General features: G+C 51.3%; 2 protein-coding genes across 2 annotated transcripts; one reads left to right on the forward strand and one right to left on the reverse strand.

Annotated features, from left to right (window-relative positions):
* Positions 1–4,402: 4,402 nt before the first annotated feature.
* IUM83_01960 (Serine protease) lies at positions 4,403–5,947 on the reverse strand (the record flags this gene model as incomplete). The annotated part of the gene is made up of 1 exon (XM_067925855.1): positions 4,403–5,947. The coding sequence occupies one exon, from the start codon at positions 5,945–5,947 to the stop codon at positions 4,403–4,405; it is 1,545 nt and encodes a 514-aa protein (XP_067800894.1).
* A 1,381-nt stretch (positions 5,948–7,328) lies between these two features.
* On the forward strand, positions 7,329–15,662 carry IUM83_01961 (uncharacterized protein; the record flags this gene model as incomplete). The annotated part of the gene is made up of 2 exons (XM_067925856.1): positions 7,329–8,659; positions 15,596–15,662. 2 exons carry the CDS (start codon positions 7,329–7,331, stop codon positions 15,660–15,662), a joined length of 1,398 nt encoding a protein of 465 aa, XP_067800895.1.
* Positions 15,663–16,398: the final 736 nt, after the last annotated feature.

Raw genomic sequence — 16,398 nt, forward strand, 5'->3', positions numbered from 1 at the left:
ATTCTGTTTTCGATGCCGTACCGCGATCAAAGATATATTTTACGCGAGTTCGGGCCTTTGCAACTTTTTCGGACGGAATCGATACTGTGCGTTGCGTAGTGTTCCATCGTAGCTCCAGTGCGACGAGGTCGGATTGCCAGTCCGAAAATTTGGCTTCATTGATTGAGCGGGGACCCAGTACTGCTGGTATGGCATGTCGTAGTGTAGCTTCAGCTAGTTCTAGCCGGTTCGCGACGTCGGGCTCGATAAGTATGTGATCGTCGACCCATTCGTACAGGAAAAAGGGGTCCATATCGCTCAAATCAGACACAAAGGCCGGTGAATTAGTGCCCATGAGCCACGAAATGGTTCGTCCAAAAAGGGCGTAGCATGGTGGTGAGCCAGACCACCCGAAAGGAGCGGCCATGTCCACGATCAAAATGCCTAGTTGTTGAATCAGCGCCGCCATGCGAAACACCTGATTGCGCGCGTTCTCAAATGCCGAAATGCTCCTTTCACATTCCCTTTTAGCATACGTATTCTCCCCGTGTACCCCTTTCTTGCCAGGAACTCGATCCGCCGAGCAATAATCATCACTGACTCCTAGCGTACCCTGGGTACAGAGTCCACGATAAAAGAAGAGTTGACGGATGCGTCCTTAGGGAATGACAAATCGTGAATTGTGCGAATTTCGTCGACCGGGTTTGTATCTTTCTTCTCAACAGCTCCAATGGGACTGCACAACACTTCGGTCCACCGCTTCAGAATGTCTGCCTCGACGATCATATATTGGCCAGCATCTTGACCCTCGCGAATACTCCTAGTTATCCCACGGAGGTATCGCTTACATGAGCTGTGATTCTTCGGTGGCGGCCTTCTTGGCAGGGGTCCGCGTCTCCACTCTGCTTCTATCCCGTGATTTACTATTCCAACTAGTAATTCGAGGTGCGGGTAACCAGGTAAAACCACCCAAAGCCTCCCCGGGTCAAGGGCCTTACTGGGTCTTTGATCAGTGTGGTCTTCCCCCCGAAGGAACTGCGTAGCTTCTTCTCGACTCATATTCTGGGTAAGAATAATTCGAGATAAGGTGTCGCAGGCAATCTTGCCGATCTCAAATTTCGAGCTTTCTTGTTGCGGCGAGCGTTGTAACCCTCTTTTACGGTGAGGCAGCGAGATTTTGCACTCTTGAAGGAGTAACTCCTCCTCCAGTTTGGCTCGAATCGTTTCTGCCGACTGCAGTGATAAATTGATAAGCTGCTCGGTGGGTACGAGGCGGCTCCCGTTCTTCGATGTTGCAGCTGGTGTCGCGCAAGGCCTCGAGCAAAAATAACTCCTGGTTTTCTTTGTGACAGCCATCGACAGGTGTCTATCAGATTTTGACTTTTGCTTGGCTTCGGTATAACTCGCTGATGGGCGGAAACTTTGTACGCAAGGCTTCAAACGACCATGTTCTCTAGTCAGTTTTTCACTGGATACCGGGATTTCACGGTGGTGTACTTCCTGATTCAAGCTGGTCCTCACGTTCATCTTGCTCGTGGCTTTTGTTCGGCTTGGTTGGCAAGGTCTCAACCGACGCCTCACTGCCGTATCCCCCTCCAGTTTTTCACGCGGCTTGCTGCTGTGTACTTCCTGGAGGCGTCCTATTGGCACGCCGATCTTGCTCGTTGTGCCACTGTCCGTTCTGCAATTGAAATTAATATCCCTATCGATATTCGCAACGCGTTCGAATACATTTGCCGACCTAAGCTGCGCTAATACTCCTGGTACTAGAGGAAGACGCGCGGCCGATCTTCCCTTGGGGAGTCATAAAACTTTGTGCTCGTTTTTCAGTCCGCTAAAATGCTTGATAATGGTATCCTTAACGTCGTCTGGCAACGTCTGAGGGACAAAGTGACCGCGGTTACTCGGACAGCTACCATCACTGGCGGTATCACAACCTGCTTTTGACAGGTAACTCATGCACAAACTCCGAGACTTGCCGGAGGCGGGATCCACCTGCACCGGCAATTGACGAATCGCATCTCGGGAAATCTGTCCCAGTCGCTTCTTGCTTTCACCGAATTGAGCGTTCCGGTGAGGACTAACGCTGCTTTTGTGTTCGCCGGAGCGACCTGCGGTTGCCGCCTTGATGGTGGCTTCAGCCTGACGGTGCATTTTAACAAATATCAGGTCTCGTAGTAGATGATCGTCGTTGGAGCAGCGAATTATGATGCGAGTTAGGTCTTTTCCAGATTCAGCAACACCTCTGAAGTCTTCCAGAAGATCATTGATCCAGTACACCAGAACTGAAAGGTCCTTCATGCTCCAGGTGACTTGCATGAGGGTTTCCTCGACAAATTCGACGATACGCTCCACCAGTGCGACCACTTCAACACAGCAATATTCGCGAGCATAGATAAGGAATCCTCTCACCGCATCGACTACGTCCTCAGTGCACGAGGCGGGTGTTGCAGGCATAAATTCCGCAGTAGCGGAAAGATTATCGAAGTTGGAGCCACCGAATTCCAGCCAACTTATGTGGTAAGCCTGTGAGAGTCAAGCAAAGTGTCGAAACAAGCCGCTGGAGCCAAACTGAATATCGTATACCCTTGTGCAAACACCGGGTAGCGCCTTGAACTTCACGTGGTCGGAACGAACCATACCTTTTACAAAAACAGTAGCAGGCTTACCTTGGTGTTTTGCCGACGTAATTCTTTCGTGTTCTGCTTGTTGGTCCTCGCGTGGTATAAATGCATACTTCGACACTCCCGACGACTTTTTATTCGGTGGGGCCGCCACTGCACTTGATTGGGCCACCGCCACGCTGCTCAAAGCCACTGGAGGTCTCTCCGTAGCCCCCACAGAGTAGCCGCAGCCCTGTAAAACTTGTCTAATGCTGAGAAATCGGTCTAGAAGCTCAGGGATACCTTGAAGTTTTTCCACAATCAATGCGTCCTGGTCCAAAGCTGATCGGTGGCGCTTCCGTTCGCGAGCTCCATCGTCTAGAATAACTACGTTTTCTCCCGCCCGCTTGCTGCTTCCGTGCGCGAGCATCGCTTGGTCTGTTGATACAGGTTCGCGTTCGGACTGGTCCTGGGGTGATTCATCGTCATCAGCGAATGGGTCGAACAGCTCATGCACTTCACCTTCGGATCCCTGATCGACTTGAAGTTGCCGGGGAGGTCTTGATGGTGCTGGTAGTCGACAAAACGAATTCCCAACACCGGCAGGTACCGGCTCCACGCCACCGTCGACATAATAAGCAAAGTCCAATGCATGCTGCAGCGGAAATTCAGTTGGCTGTCCTGTTTTAGGGTCGACCCAGTTACATATCTTCGCCGGAGTCGGCTGGCTTTCGGCCGCCATCAACTCTGCCAGTACAGTGGATAGTCTATTAGCTCGAGCACATCTAGCTCGGCCAAGCACTTGATCGAGGATCATAGACTCCATCGCTTCGATTTCACTGGAGCTCCATTCGTCACTGTTGAACTGGACATGTTCCAGGAGGAGCGTGACGATGGGTGCTACCGTGGCCGCGTGTTCTACGGCAACCTCAAATTCGTCCCCGTCCGAACATACTGTCAGTCGGTCGCCATCCACCGCGATGACCTGGCTGTACTGAACTTGCTGCTCAAGCTGGACAGATACAGAGCGCCTAAGAAACGAACTCCCCCCCCCGCCTTGTTCACCTCGCCTGCCAGCACGGTGTGTTGGGCGTCTACCTCGCGGGGCACCCTCCCTTCGCTTCCATCGAGACTGCGAAATACCACCGTATCGCCATCCACGCGTAAGACCTTCGTATAGAATGGTTCGTCGAAGTCACAAGTTCTGGGGTCAAATGAAGGAACAAGCGAGATGAGAGGCAAACCAAGGTCGGGGGTGCTAAGGGGCAAAGACACGCAGCAGGAAAGTTTGAGCGCTTACAGGAAAATCTGAAACTAACTGGGCGACCGTCCGTGCGTTCTCCTACGTTGGTTTCACCTTTTGCTGCCTCGCCTGAAAACTATTTTCACGCTTCGCTTGAAAACTTCCATTTACATGTTAGGATGACAGTTTATGATTTTCAGGCAACAGCGCATATCTAACGAATACTCTGACGAACACGCGCTGGGTACTAACACCTAGTTAGTCGACTATTTGTGTTGGCAGCTTTCCTTCTTCCAACAGTAGGAAATGGTAGGATTCCTACTTCCTAAAAATCACGCCTAACTGCGTTGGATTCGACGAAGCTTCTACCTTGTTTACGTGGTATATCGGATATTGGATGCAGGTTTGGGGTGGATTTTGGTTGTGCGACAAAACGGCTTTAGAGCGTTGGAATGCAAAATTTGCATTTAATGAGATGATAGCAAAGTCTAATGAAAGTGCCCGTTGGGACTCCTGGTTTGCCTTTGAGCTTTCCGATTGCTGCTAAAGAACCGCCCAGCCCTGCAATCAGTTCACGCTACTCTTGTTGCGCCGAACCAGACTCAAAATCGCTCGCTGACTCGTCTTCCGACGCCGAGTCTGGCATGGATTCCCCAGATTCGTCCTCGGACATGGAGTCTGACGTGGATTCACCCGACTCGTCTTCTGACATCGGGTCTGTCATGGATTCGTCCTCCGACTCCGACTTGTATGATTCGCCTGACGCGTCATCTGAGCCGGGTGCTGAAAGCGACAAACCGAACGTGCCCAAAAGTTCATTCGTTGTACTGAGATTGTAGGCGCCGTCGTAAGGTTCATCAGTACCGAAGAACAGACCTTTATAGTTGGACGGTATTGTCACATTCCACGCCTCGTCATCAATGCACGTCTTGTTCAGTTTGCTTAGGTCGCCATCGCCTTTCACGAAAGATCCGACGATATCGACGCCGCAATACCCGGCGACCGACGGGCTGATCCCCAAGCTTCCCCGCGCACCGTACTTCAGAGTGACGAGCTCTTTCTTGTTACCACGCAGGGCCTTCAGCAAGGCCTCTGCAAATTTGCTGGGCATCAAAGGGTCCATTTCACTGCTGATAAGCAACACGCTAGCTTGCTTCGGGATTTTGGTGGCCTTGTTCCAGTACTCGTCGCGCTCGTAAATGATGCCTTTGCCCTTGTAGTTGCTAACATTGAGCTTGTTACACGTTGGAGATTTTTCTTTAGAGAAGGCACAGTATTTGGGAACGTTTTGGTACGCCAAGTAGCCGGTCATTAGCGTGTCTTGGTATCGTGCCCTCAATTCTTTCCCAGAAGGCGTAGGCGATTCCCACATCTCGGACATCATGATGAGGTTGTCAAGCATTGGAGACGTATACTCGTCAGGGTTGTCATCAGAGTCCAAGTCAAAGTTGATGACCGTGACGGCTTGCATCAAAACCATGGCATCCTGCTCCTCGCAGCGAAGCAGTCGGTGAACAATAGGCGGGAGGAGAGTTCGCGCCCGCGAATACATAAGAAGTCTGCCGAATAAAATCCGAAGCGCAAATGATGGCGGCTCGGCTTCCTGGTGCGTTTTCAACATCTTCACCACTTGTGCGCAATCCGATTTGGGGTTCTTATCGAGGTTGGCCATGAGTTGCAGGACACTTGCTTTGAGTCCCTTTTTCTTGAAATGAGCATTGCACTCGGGGTCTTCCGTGCACATGGCCATGAAGGCGTCGCCAACCTCCCCGAAATTGGCATCCGTATCCGTCATGAACAAGAACTGGTCGAGCGAAGCTCCCGACGTCGTGGCGACTGCGTCCAAAACATAGCCCGTCACTTGCGGAGGGTCGAGGTGCATGATACGCTCGACCAACATCGTTCCATATCCGAGGCCGTACAGCGTCGTGCTGTAATCGTTGCCGTGCTCGGAGATGAAGGTCGTCACATCCATCGCAGCGCTTGTGGTCGAGAATGCCGCGAGGTCACCGTATTTTGCTTCGAGTTCCTTGGCGCACGCAGGAACTTGTGACGGATCCGGGTTCACTGCCTTCTCGCATTTCAGAATGGTGCCATGCCCGGTTCCGCGGTGATCCATCATGTACACGTTAGCGGCTCCACCCAGTTTATCGAATAGGTGTAGACTTAACGCATTCACTGCACAACAAAACAAGGAAATGAGTCCTTCCACAATGCAACTTCTGCCAAGGTAACTCCAGTACTCACATCCGGATGGGTTGTAGTTGACGCCGCCTTGCAGAAGCCACACATTAGGAGCCTTCTCCGGATCGGTTTTCGCTCGAAGACGCTTCACATAAACGTCGATGGTAGGATTGGCCGAGTTGGGCGTCTCGCACACTCCGGTGTGACACAACGGGGCGGCGTATGTTGTGCACTCAGCACTGTTTGGGACATCAAACCCCTTCAAATCGAGCGATATCACGGGGCAGAGTGACCAAGTAACGTTTCCAGCAGCTGCCGATTCTTGTCCGAATGTTAGCGCTATAGCGATAGCCCAAAAGGCCAGCATCGTCGACACCACTTTCTTTCTGTGTGTGCTTGGCTGCTGGTAAATTGGAGAATGAGGTTCCTGTGTCCGTTGGGCATACCAAATCAAAGCCCATGATCTAAAACAATAACGACTTCAGCGATTGCAATGCTGTATCTAAAGCAATAACGACTCCACCGATTGCGTTGCTGTATTAAAGTTTTAATACGGTTGATCATGCTTGACGAGTGCAAAAACACTGCATACCATCACGAAAGTCGTTATGAATTTACAGCATGGGCTTTGACGCTTGCCGCAATTTAACGCATGTTTATTCTCATACCAAACTCAAACGTTGCTCGGTACATGCATCTGTCGTCTACTATAACTGCACTGGATTACACAAGAAGTGTCAAGCATTTGGACCCAGAATCGAGAAGAAGACGATATATTGTTGGAGTTTTTCTGAAAGAGAAGTACAGCCTCTGCGTTCTCAAAATCACGCCAAATGCAACAGCTATGCCCCCAGACCTCCGCATACATGTAGTGAGTAATCTAACGTCGACAGCTCGTGACGTGGTCGCCGCCCAAGGAAGTACATCTGGTTGCCGTCCGAAGGAAACGCTATCTAGTTGCGCGGAGCCCTTTTGCTTATTATACGGATCGACTCAATGTGACCACCGCGGAAAGCTGCCAAACCCCACGTTAAATCATGTACACGCACCGCGGACCGGGTGCCTGAACACGCACACAGTGAGTTGTTGACACTGTCACGTCTCGACTCATCGTTATGACTATTATAAGCAGTAAACAGTCCACAAGTATAGAGGCGACATATATTATATTTCGCCTCTCTACTAAAACAATACGTATATTATGCTTAATCCAGTACAATCCATCGGCCAATCACATCTGTCCTCCCACGCGATTGGCGAAAACAACTGTTCCGGATCTTCCGTTGGCTCCATTCCAGAATCTGATAACCAGCACCGCCATGACGTCCTTGGACGCCGCTCTGGAGCAGCGCTGGGGCTTCCTGGCGCCCTGGTGCAGCGTGCTGCAGTACCGCGTCAACCTCCGCGCGCTGGAGGACGTGCCCGCCGACGCGTGGGGCGCGCAGAGCCGCGCGCTGCACGTGATTTTGCCCCGGCGCGCGGGCCTCTACGGCGAACTCAAGGACGAGCAGGCGTTCCAGATCGAGTTCCAGAACACGCGCGAGGCGCTCTCCCTATTGGCTGCTGTGGCTCATGTGGACCACTCCGCCTGGAAGTTTTTGCTTCGGAAATACTGTGGCGTGGATCTGGGTCGCCCCGGAGACGAAATTTTCGATTCGGAAATTCAGGTTAGGGTTTTGGTGCAGATCGAGCCCCAGGCCGAGACGGACCTCATCCAGCTCTGCGGCGTGAACCAGCGCCGGTATCTGAGCGAGGGCTACGTGAACACGTTAGCGAGGATCGCGGCGCTGGGCGGGGTGCAGCAAAATTCGGATGGGGTGGACCTGGAAATTCCGGTTCGGGTGAATTTCAACTCGGTGGCAAATGTGACGAACAAAATGACAATAGGGCCGATCCAAAATTTGGTGAATATCCAGGCGGCCGAGAAGATCATTCGCGAGGAGTGGGAGAGCTACAACTGGAGTCTGGAGAACCAACCTGTGGACGCAGGCGCGCTGAGATGCACGCTGGTGCTGGAGCCGATGATGGCAGATCTTCGAGGGTTCGGCTGCGGGAACGACATTGCAGAGACGATGGCTAAGTTTGTCGGCGAGAACGTGTGGTTCTCACAGTTGGCGTTGAAGGCAGAGATGAGCTACCAAGGAAACCGAGATCTGGCGTTGATGTCATTTCGGCAGGTGATGGCGGTTGTGTTTGATGCTACGCAACGGAGTCGTGAACTGGCGAACACAAGATATTGCTCTCAGACGCTGGTGCACAGCCAGAAAATGGATCCGCTCCAAATGGGGACGGTGACTTTGTACTGTGACTCGACACTGGGCGCGTCGGAAGTGGGGGCAATGTTTTCGGCGCTGGTACTCAACCAAACTACAAGACATTTGACGATACGTGTGCCGACAAAGTCGAACGGCCGGGTTAACTACAGAGACTGGTGGAGGTGGGTGGCGTACGCGTTTTTCTCGAAGCGAGCCCAGGCGTGTTCTGCGCTGGAATCGCTGGAGCTAGCCGATATTGATGACGTGGATATCGAAAACGTGCAAGCGTTTTCTGCTGTGCTGGCGGCTGAGCATCCTGAAGAAGTTCTCTGTGACTCCCGACGGGGACTTGTCTCTGAGAGAGATGCGGCGCTGAAGCAAGGTTCTCCAGTTCAGTGGCAGCTACCCTGGAGCGGACAATCGCATCCTGGCTCTAAGATTGTAAAATTCGGGTCAGCTATACCTTATATTCTAACATTCGGAGATGACGGGGAGAGCGAATGGTTAAACGTTCTGATTCCTGGTTTTGGCCACTGCCTGGTCCAGCGTTCAGACCTGATATTTCATCCAGCCCGCCGACTCGGTGCTACTTCCTGTACATTGACGTCTCTTACAATTCGATTCGGTGATTTTACGCAACCAAGATTGAACGGTCTGCCACTGCTGCTTTCGGCTTGTGGAGCTTCATTGCGATCCCTGACGATTCAGGGTCCAGCGGGAGAAGTTGACGTAAACGTGATTCTTCAGTGTTGCCCGAGCTTGCGGGACCTAACTCTTCAGAAAGGGTTGGTTGTTGTGGAGATGGATCTCACAGAGGTTCGAACAAGAAAACAACATATCTCGATGCAATCGTTTAATTGGGAAGATGTGACGGTGCTGGCGAGCGAATTGAGCAACTCAAATAGCTCGTTTACTCGCTGTGTCCGACGATTGAGCATTCGACTTACGGGCTTAAATCAAATGGACAACATGCGATGGGAACGATACGGACCAGTGCTTGCTTCCTACCTTAACGCGCTGCTGGAGATGTTGGTCATGAATGACTATTTGGAGTATTTTAAGATAACAGCGCCATCTCAGTGCCACGAGTATGCAACCTACTTCAGAAAGCATCACAACACAACGATTCACCGAGGCGGCACCCTTTCCATTGAGACCAAGGCTGCTCTTCTGAGTGTTTTGTTAGCTCGAACGAAGACGTTACCGTTGAAAAAGGGCAGGAGAACAAGAAGGAAGAAGCCGGCGCGCCAATCCCTTGTCTTAGATACACACCACCAGACATTTGCAAGAATCTGTGCGTTTGCAGTGCCCGCCCCGCTGCGTCAGGTGTACTTTCAACAGGAGTACAGTGAACACACGGCACCCGAGCTCTGTTAAGCATGGACGAACCAGAGAGGAAGTCGGCTAATGGTTATGTGTATGTGTGCTGTAGCGAGGGGGGCGTAATGATTTCTCGCATCACACACAAGATTGGAGTGTCTACGTTGGTGCTTTTGCTGTCCTTTGTCCCCTGAAAGTTCCTACAGCCTGCTAAATAAAGCACGCACCTAGTGTGTTCTGGTCGCTGATCAGATGGGTTTTGTTCTTGCGGTTTCTGTTGTGGTACTGTGACTATGAGTACAGTAAGTAACTACGTCCGCTCATTTTCAACTACAGTGTGGACGCGGTTATCCGTTGTTTTGGAAATCCTGCCGGTCAAGCTGCCATTGTTGGTTGGGTCAGCACCTTTGCTGGCCTTAGTCACCTGATAGCATGGAACTGAAGCTGACAGTGTATGGCGTTGTGCGCTGTAGAGTAGAATGCGAAGTGAGTTCAAGAGCAGGTAAGACAAAGCTCCTAGCGCTACTTGCCTTACAAGGAGGGTGTGCTTTGTGCAGCGCCCTCAAGCCCTCCAGCACCACCCATTGGTGGTGAATATGCAGTGCCACGGTTGACGCGGCGTCGATTATGTAGATGAAGTTTGACGCGGTCCTCGTGTGCTGTCGGTCGGGCTGCAGCGCTGCCGGCGTCGTCGGCAGCAACATTGAGGTCTGGTGTGTCGCCGTCGTCTGGTTCTGATACTCCACACAGTGGGTAGTTTGGGATGCGCCCATGCTCTTCAGCTTCTTCATCGACGACGGGTGCACTGAAATTCTAGATACGAAACCCGGTAATCCCTCTATGTGAATTAGATCATGGAGTTGAAATATCTCATTTTGCAGAAGCTTGGTTGTACCGGTAATTCGAGGTCCTTATATAGTACCTCGATTTATCGTGTATCCTCCAGGAAGTCACAAATCTCATCTCGCTTTGCAAAATCCTTAAAAAGCGAGTGCAAACTTATCTGTGTACAAATGATCTGGAAGGAATGTCTCTCTGCTTTGGTCTTCCTCCGTGCTGGCAGTGCACAATTTAAACGTTCTTTGAAAACAAAAACGGTTTAAACGCCCCATCGAACGTTTTAAAGGTTCTTACCAGCCGAATCGTTCGACTGGCACAGGGTACCAATATTTTCGACATTTCAGCCAATTAGTGACCTGCCAGTCAAGTCTTACTTTTTACGACTTTTTACGCGTGGGTGTTTGTAAAAACGGTATACACGTTTCACTAAAAACGGTAAAAAAAAAAACTGCTTACGTTTTAAACGTTCGTCAACGAACTGATTTACCAGCACTGTCCTCTGCGTGAACGAAGGCACTAGTACGAGTGCTTGTGGTGCTGCTTCCTGAGCCCAGTCATAACTGATAGTCACGAGTGAGCTTCATGGTGGAGCAGGGACCTGCCTATTAATAACTGAGCATATACATCAGGGTTACCATACATCGCAAGTGCTAGCTTCATGTTCATATGTCTGGCGCTTGTGCGACAACAAGTGCGTCGTGATGTATAATAATACATAGTATTGTGAAAAGCACTCAGAATGTCTAATCGGATAGTAAATCGGCTGATTTAGTGCCTTATTTAGAGACGGGAACCCTTATTTATTTCGACCCATCCCTTATTTAGAATTGGGTACCCCTAATTATAATCGGTCTTATACTGCATCGCGTCAAAGCGATTTTAGAGTCGGAATCGATTTGGTCTCTAAATAGGCTGAAATGTCAGCTCCAACCTCGGCATTCCGAGGAAGTCCGCACAAATAAATCCACCGAGCAAGCGGCTATGCAAACACTAACCAAGATATCAGTCAAAATAGGAGGAATCAACAGGACGAGCAGAACTAGCGTCCGTGTCGAGGACGCGGAGTTTCGCTTCGACCCAGAGGGCAGCTTTGATGACCTCGCCGTCATGTTTGAACTGCTGATACCATCGAAGTACCGTCGCGAGCTGATGCCAAATATGTGGCCGACACGCTTACATGGCACACCATACGCGTAGTGTAGCACCACAGCTCTCCATCGAAATTCTGCAGTATCAATCTTGTCTCCGCTGTCTCTCTCCCTCACCACTCTGTTCCGACAAGATGGCTTTAGAGCCCAGTTCCCAACTCCTATTTAGGCCGACTTACTCAGATTAGTACCCACATTAACTTCCTATCCAGTACAAATTACCACGTATCGTTTTTGCTCACAGCCCTGATTTACAGAGCTATACGGAGTGACAAAATCACCTGTTTTCACAATATATTATATTGTAAACATAAGGACTACAGCACAGTTACAAATCATAATGCGTTTCCCATGTGGCTTCCATAAACTAGAATTTGGGTAATACAGGCGTCCCCATCATTCGCGGTAGAGTGTGGAAGGAAGCGATTTAACAGGGAACTAAATATCTGTAGGGAAAATCACAAACACTTAGTGCATCGTGCGACTAGATATGGCGGGGTATACAGAGAACAGGGTCCGCAAATGAGGAGTCTCGTCCGAACACGTAGTCCCTAGTAGCCGGTTTTCGAGCTAGAAAGACAAGCCCCCGGCCAGCTCATTCCTGAATTCACGAGCGTCCGACAACAAAGGTTGCCCAGATGCGATTTCCAGTCCCATCAGCAATTGCTGCAGTTACGGCTTTGCTTGTCAGCGTGGTTGGCGGCTCGAGAGATGCTGACCCCCACCGCTTCCAAACCTCGTTGGTGGACGCACCCTCGCTGCTGCTACATGTCACGCTTGGTAACGACATCTCGATCCACGGGCAAGCTGCGTTCGACATTTTTGTGAGGCCGGTTGTATCCACCGACAAGACCAGCGTTCGCTACGATGGCGCCACCACCATCATTGAAGGCGATAAACGATTTACCTACAAACTCGTGGACGGCGCGGGGTACCTTGTGACTACATTTGGGGACAAGAAGACCTCCGCCGCTGGTAAAACGGTGGCGTGTCTGTCCAACATCTCGCCATTCGACCTCATTTTGCCAGCACTCAACAATGCGAGCGTTATACCAACCAAAACCCACGCTTGGAAATCTATGAAGTGTCCAAGCCAGCATCTGCTCCGGAGTTTTTATCGTGGAATGGACTTGGTGTTGTGCCCGGTTGGGTCGTCCGGTGCAACTGGACTTGGCACCATTGAATGGGGTGGACAAGTGATTGACGTCGCCGTTGCTGTGGAGTATCTTCCCAGTCATATCCGTAGCTTGACCGCGCCAGTTTTGGGCGACGAGAGTGCCCCTTGCTCGATTCAGATTCTACCTACTTCTGTGACACCAACGACACTAGCGTTGCTGACAGGAAAAGTTATTGAGCCTACCGCGTCAATTGGTTAAGAAATGATTAGGTTGGATGGCAAAGCCAGTATCGTAGCGTCACCAGTGCGTGATTGAATCCTGAGAACGGATGCTACTGTAGTACAATACCAACGTACACGGTATCTTTGACTTATTAAGGATCCTGAAGACTAGCTATCATCGAGGCTTGGCGAAGCTACAACCTTGGCATTTTTTTTAAGGATGCCTGATTTCCTGGGTATTTATTAGCCACTTTTCATAATGTCGCTCCACATAGATTGACCAAAATTAACTTTGATCCAACTATTTGACCACTTGGCAGCGCATTGGTTGTGTGGCCAGCACGGCGACTACACACGAGCACGAAGACAATGATAGACCACTTGCAACCGGAGCGAAGCAGAGATCTGCAATCGTCGGCGCGTAGTGCAACAACGCGAGGGTGGTAGGAAGCACAGTTCTCGTAGGTGAATCGATTGAGTGTCCGAATGGTTCTCTGATCCAGACTTCTTTGGCAGATTGGACTTGCGTTGTGTGCGATCAGCACGTCTGGTGCAAGTGCCATGGGTATTTCGGGATAGAGTGAAAAAGAGGTGGAGATCGACTATCTAGCTTATTAGCAACGACTCTCAGCGAGGGAAATACCTGTTTGCCCTGTGCGAATAATGCCTTCATTGGTGACACCGACGACGCTTGCGGTGCTGTGAAAGAAGTGAACCTGCTGCGTCAAGAGATTTAACAGAAGTCGTCGGTGAGACAGCGAAGAGTGAACCATGCGCGTCCAAGTCTACATCGCACCCCTGTATCTTCTTGCACGGCTTGGGGAACCCAAATGAAGAAGCTCAGCTTCAGGATACGCCGAAGTTGACGCTCGTCAATGGGAGGTGCAGCATTTGCACCAGCACGTCTTGGGTTAGCACCAGCGCACCGATGCGCGGCACTGCCGCGCCGCGGCAACATTGCCAGAGATTTCAGTCAATGATGAGACGAACTCCTTCGTGACAGGCATGGCGGAGTTTGATGGCCGATGTCGACCGTCTCGTGCTCCCTAGCCGGTCTCCTACCAGAACTACCTAGGCGTACAGCACACTCGAGATCAGTACAGCTTACATCGTTGCCCTGGACGCGTATCGAGGCAATATCACTACAGCAATGTGTAGCAACAGCTACCACAGCGCGGTATCCAAGTACTATCTGTCATGCATCGTTGTGGGCAAAGTGATTTCTCACAAATCACGTGACGGCCTCGAGGAGCTCGAGAGTTGCCTAGGGGGTTTGGATGCCTCTTTGTTTGGCGACAGCAACCTCGACCAGTTTTATTTGCCCAAGCTCAACCATGCTGACACGGCCTTATGGTTTCTACAAATACACACAGAAGCCTTTCAAGTGGTTCGAGTGTCTGCTTTCATTAAAACTCAAGCAAACATCAAGCCATTCTTATCATCTCCATAAAACACTACCACTCAATTCTAGGGTACACCCCACACATTCCTTTCCCTATCGCTACCATTGATGCTGCAGGAGGGGTTGCTGCTGCTCAATCCGGCTCTACGAAGCTGAAAATAAGTATGCCGAAGTACATGCACGCGCGATGATTTCAGTTTTAATTTACTCTATTAAGTTTTTTTTTCTTAAAAAGCGAATTTCCAACACTGTCGCGTTTGGGGCAAATGATTAAGTTGTCATTGTGCCACCGGTGAGGGCGTGGCGTGGCTGGTTAACTGCGGCGCGGAAGACCTCGAATGGGCAGTTCTGCAGTCTGCTCACTTCGGAGCTCCTATAGTGTTCCTGCGACAGTGGGAATCTACGACTTCGTCAGCAACCGCTCTAACCTAGGATACATCTGCCGCTTCCACAACCTACAAATCATGAAGTAGTCTATTGCGCGAACAACCGTGAGTGTGGCCCACAAGAGATTCTGAAGTTACAGGCAAAGTATCCCCTTGTATTTTTCGATCTTACGCTAGGATGGAGCAGTGCTGGGGGGGGGGGGGGGGGGGCTCCTTTTCAGGTGGTGCTCGGACCTCCACGGCCGCATCCAGTAAAGGAAAGTGGAGCGCGAGGACGACGCTTGGGCCTAGCACAAGTTACGGCTGCAGGTGGAGCTGCCCAGGCGCTACGAGAGCAGCAGATACAGATATGGATTCGTACTTAACGAGGATAACGAGGCAGAATTGCGGCTAAAGATTCAGAAAGCTAGCGATGCAATGGCCCTATTGGCCACCGTGGCTCGCGTTGACCACGAGTTGGAGTTTCATTAAGTTGTTCTGGTGATCGGCCCCACTGTGGCGCAACGGTAACAATGATTAGCTGCGACTCGCTGCCAGGGAGTGGTGTGGCGGTTGCCCGGTTAGAACGCTGCTGCCCACATTTGCCTAGCATGCTACACGCGAGCGAGGCCGTTAAGTCATCCTTGAGCACCGTGTACCTTTCAACAGCTGCAGATTTCCACCGGCCGAACTTCTTGACGGTAAGGCTGTCAACACCCGCGCTGATCATAGCCGTCGCACCGCCGCTGCGTAGTGTGGTCGAGCCAATGCGCGCGGGATCTTCTCCGACTGATGCCGCCACGCACTTCAAGGCACCCGCTACATGGGAGACATGGAGTTTATCGTTCTCAGAAACTAGACATAACAGTATATTGGCTGGTGTCCCGGTCATCTCGTGATGCTTCGTATGGAACCAGGCAATTTGGACAGGACGGCACCAGCCTGGCTCCGAGCGACACGGCGTCCGTGACGTTCCTTCTCTAAGCTGATCAGTTTTTGTTGCCGCGAAAGCGAATTTTCGCCCATCCGCCAGACCCAGAGTCTCGCTCGGCTTATTGGAGTCGTCAAGTACTGTGACGTCTTCTCCCGAGATGCCATAGGACTGTGCTTTTCTGACGCTGGCAAGATACTCGAAACGCCGCCGCAAATATAAGTAACCCAGGACTCCAGCGCCCAACAAAACTCGGTCTCGGGTGGTGGTGAAATTGAGGCGGCGATGAAGCGCGCGCAGGATCGGGACTGTGACTGGGTGCTTTCTTGCGGGTGGCCTGACGTGACGTTGCATTCAGGTGTTTACCAGTTTGGGTCCGGGCAATAGCCCGACGCTGAAGCCTCGCTGGTGTGAAGTAGCGTCTTCGCAGTTTTGCGCAAAGTAGTCCTCATCCAAACCCAACGCGTTCGGATAGCGGTTGCGTCGGGCACTTTCCCCGGTTCTTCAGTAGCGTATCTCAGGCGTGGCTTGGGCAGGCGATCATGCTGAAGCGCCATAAGTGTTCCTTGTTGACGTTGCGTCCTTGGGGTGTGCGGCGGTTATCGTGGCCGGCGTTTCCTGGACGAGGTAGTCTTTCTTTCGTTTGTGTCTGTATATCCCCAACGCGGTTGGTGTGCAGCGATTATCGTGCCAGCACGTTTCTTCGTCGGGCTCGCGGTTATCGTGGCGCGCTTCGACGGTATCCTTTAATGTGTCCCTCGTTTTGGACACGGGTCTGAGCGGGTGAGT

Source organism: Phytophthora cinnamomi (genome assembly GCF_018691715.1).
Source record: "Phytophthora cinnamomi strain GKB4 chromosome Unknown Contig0, whole genome shotgun sequence".
NCBI classification, from domain to species: domain Eukaryota; phylum Oomycota; class Peronosporomycetes; order Peronosporales; family Peronosporaceae; genus Phytophthora; species Phytophthora cinnamomi.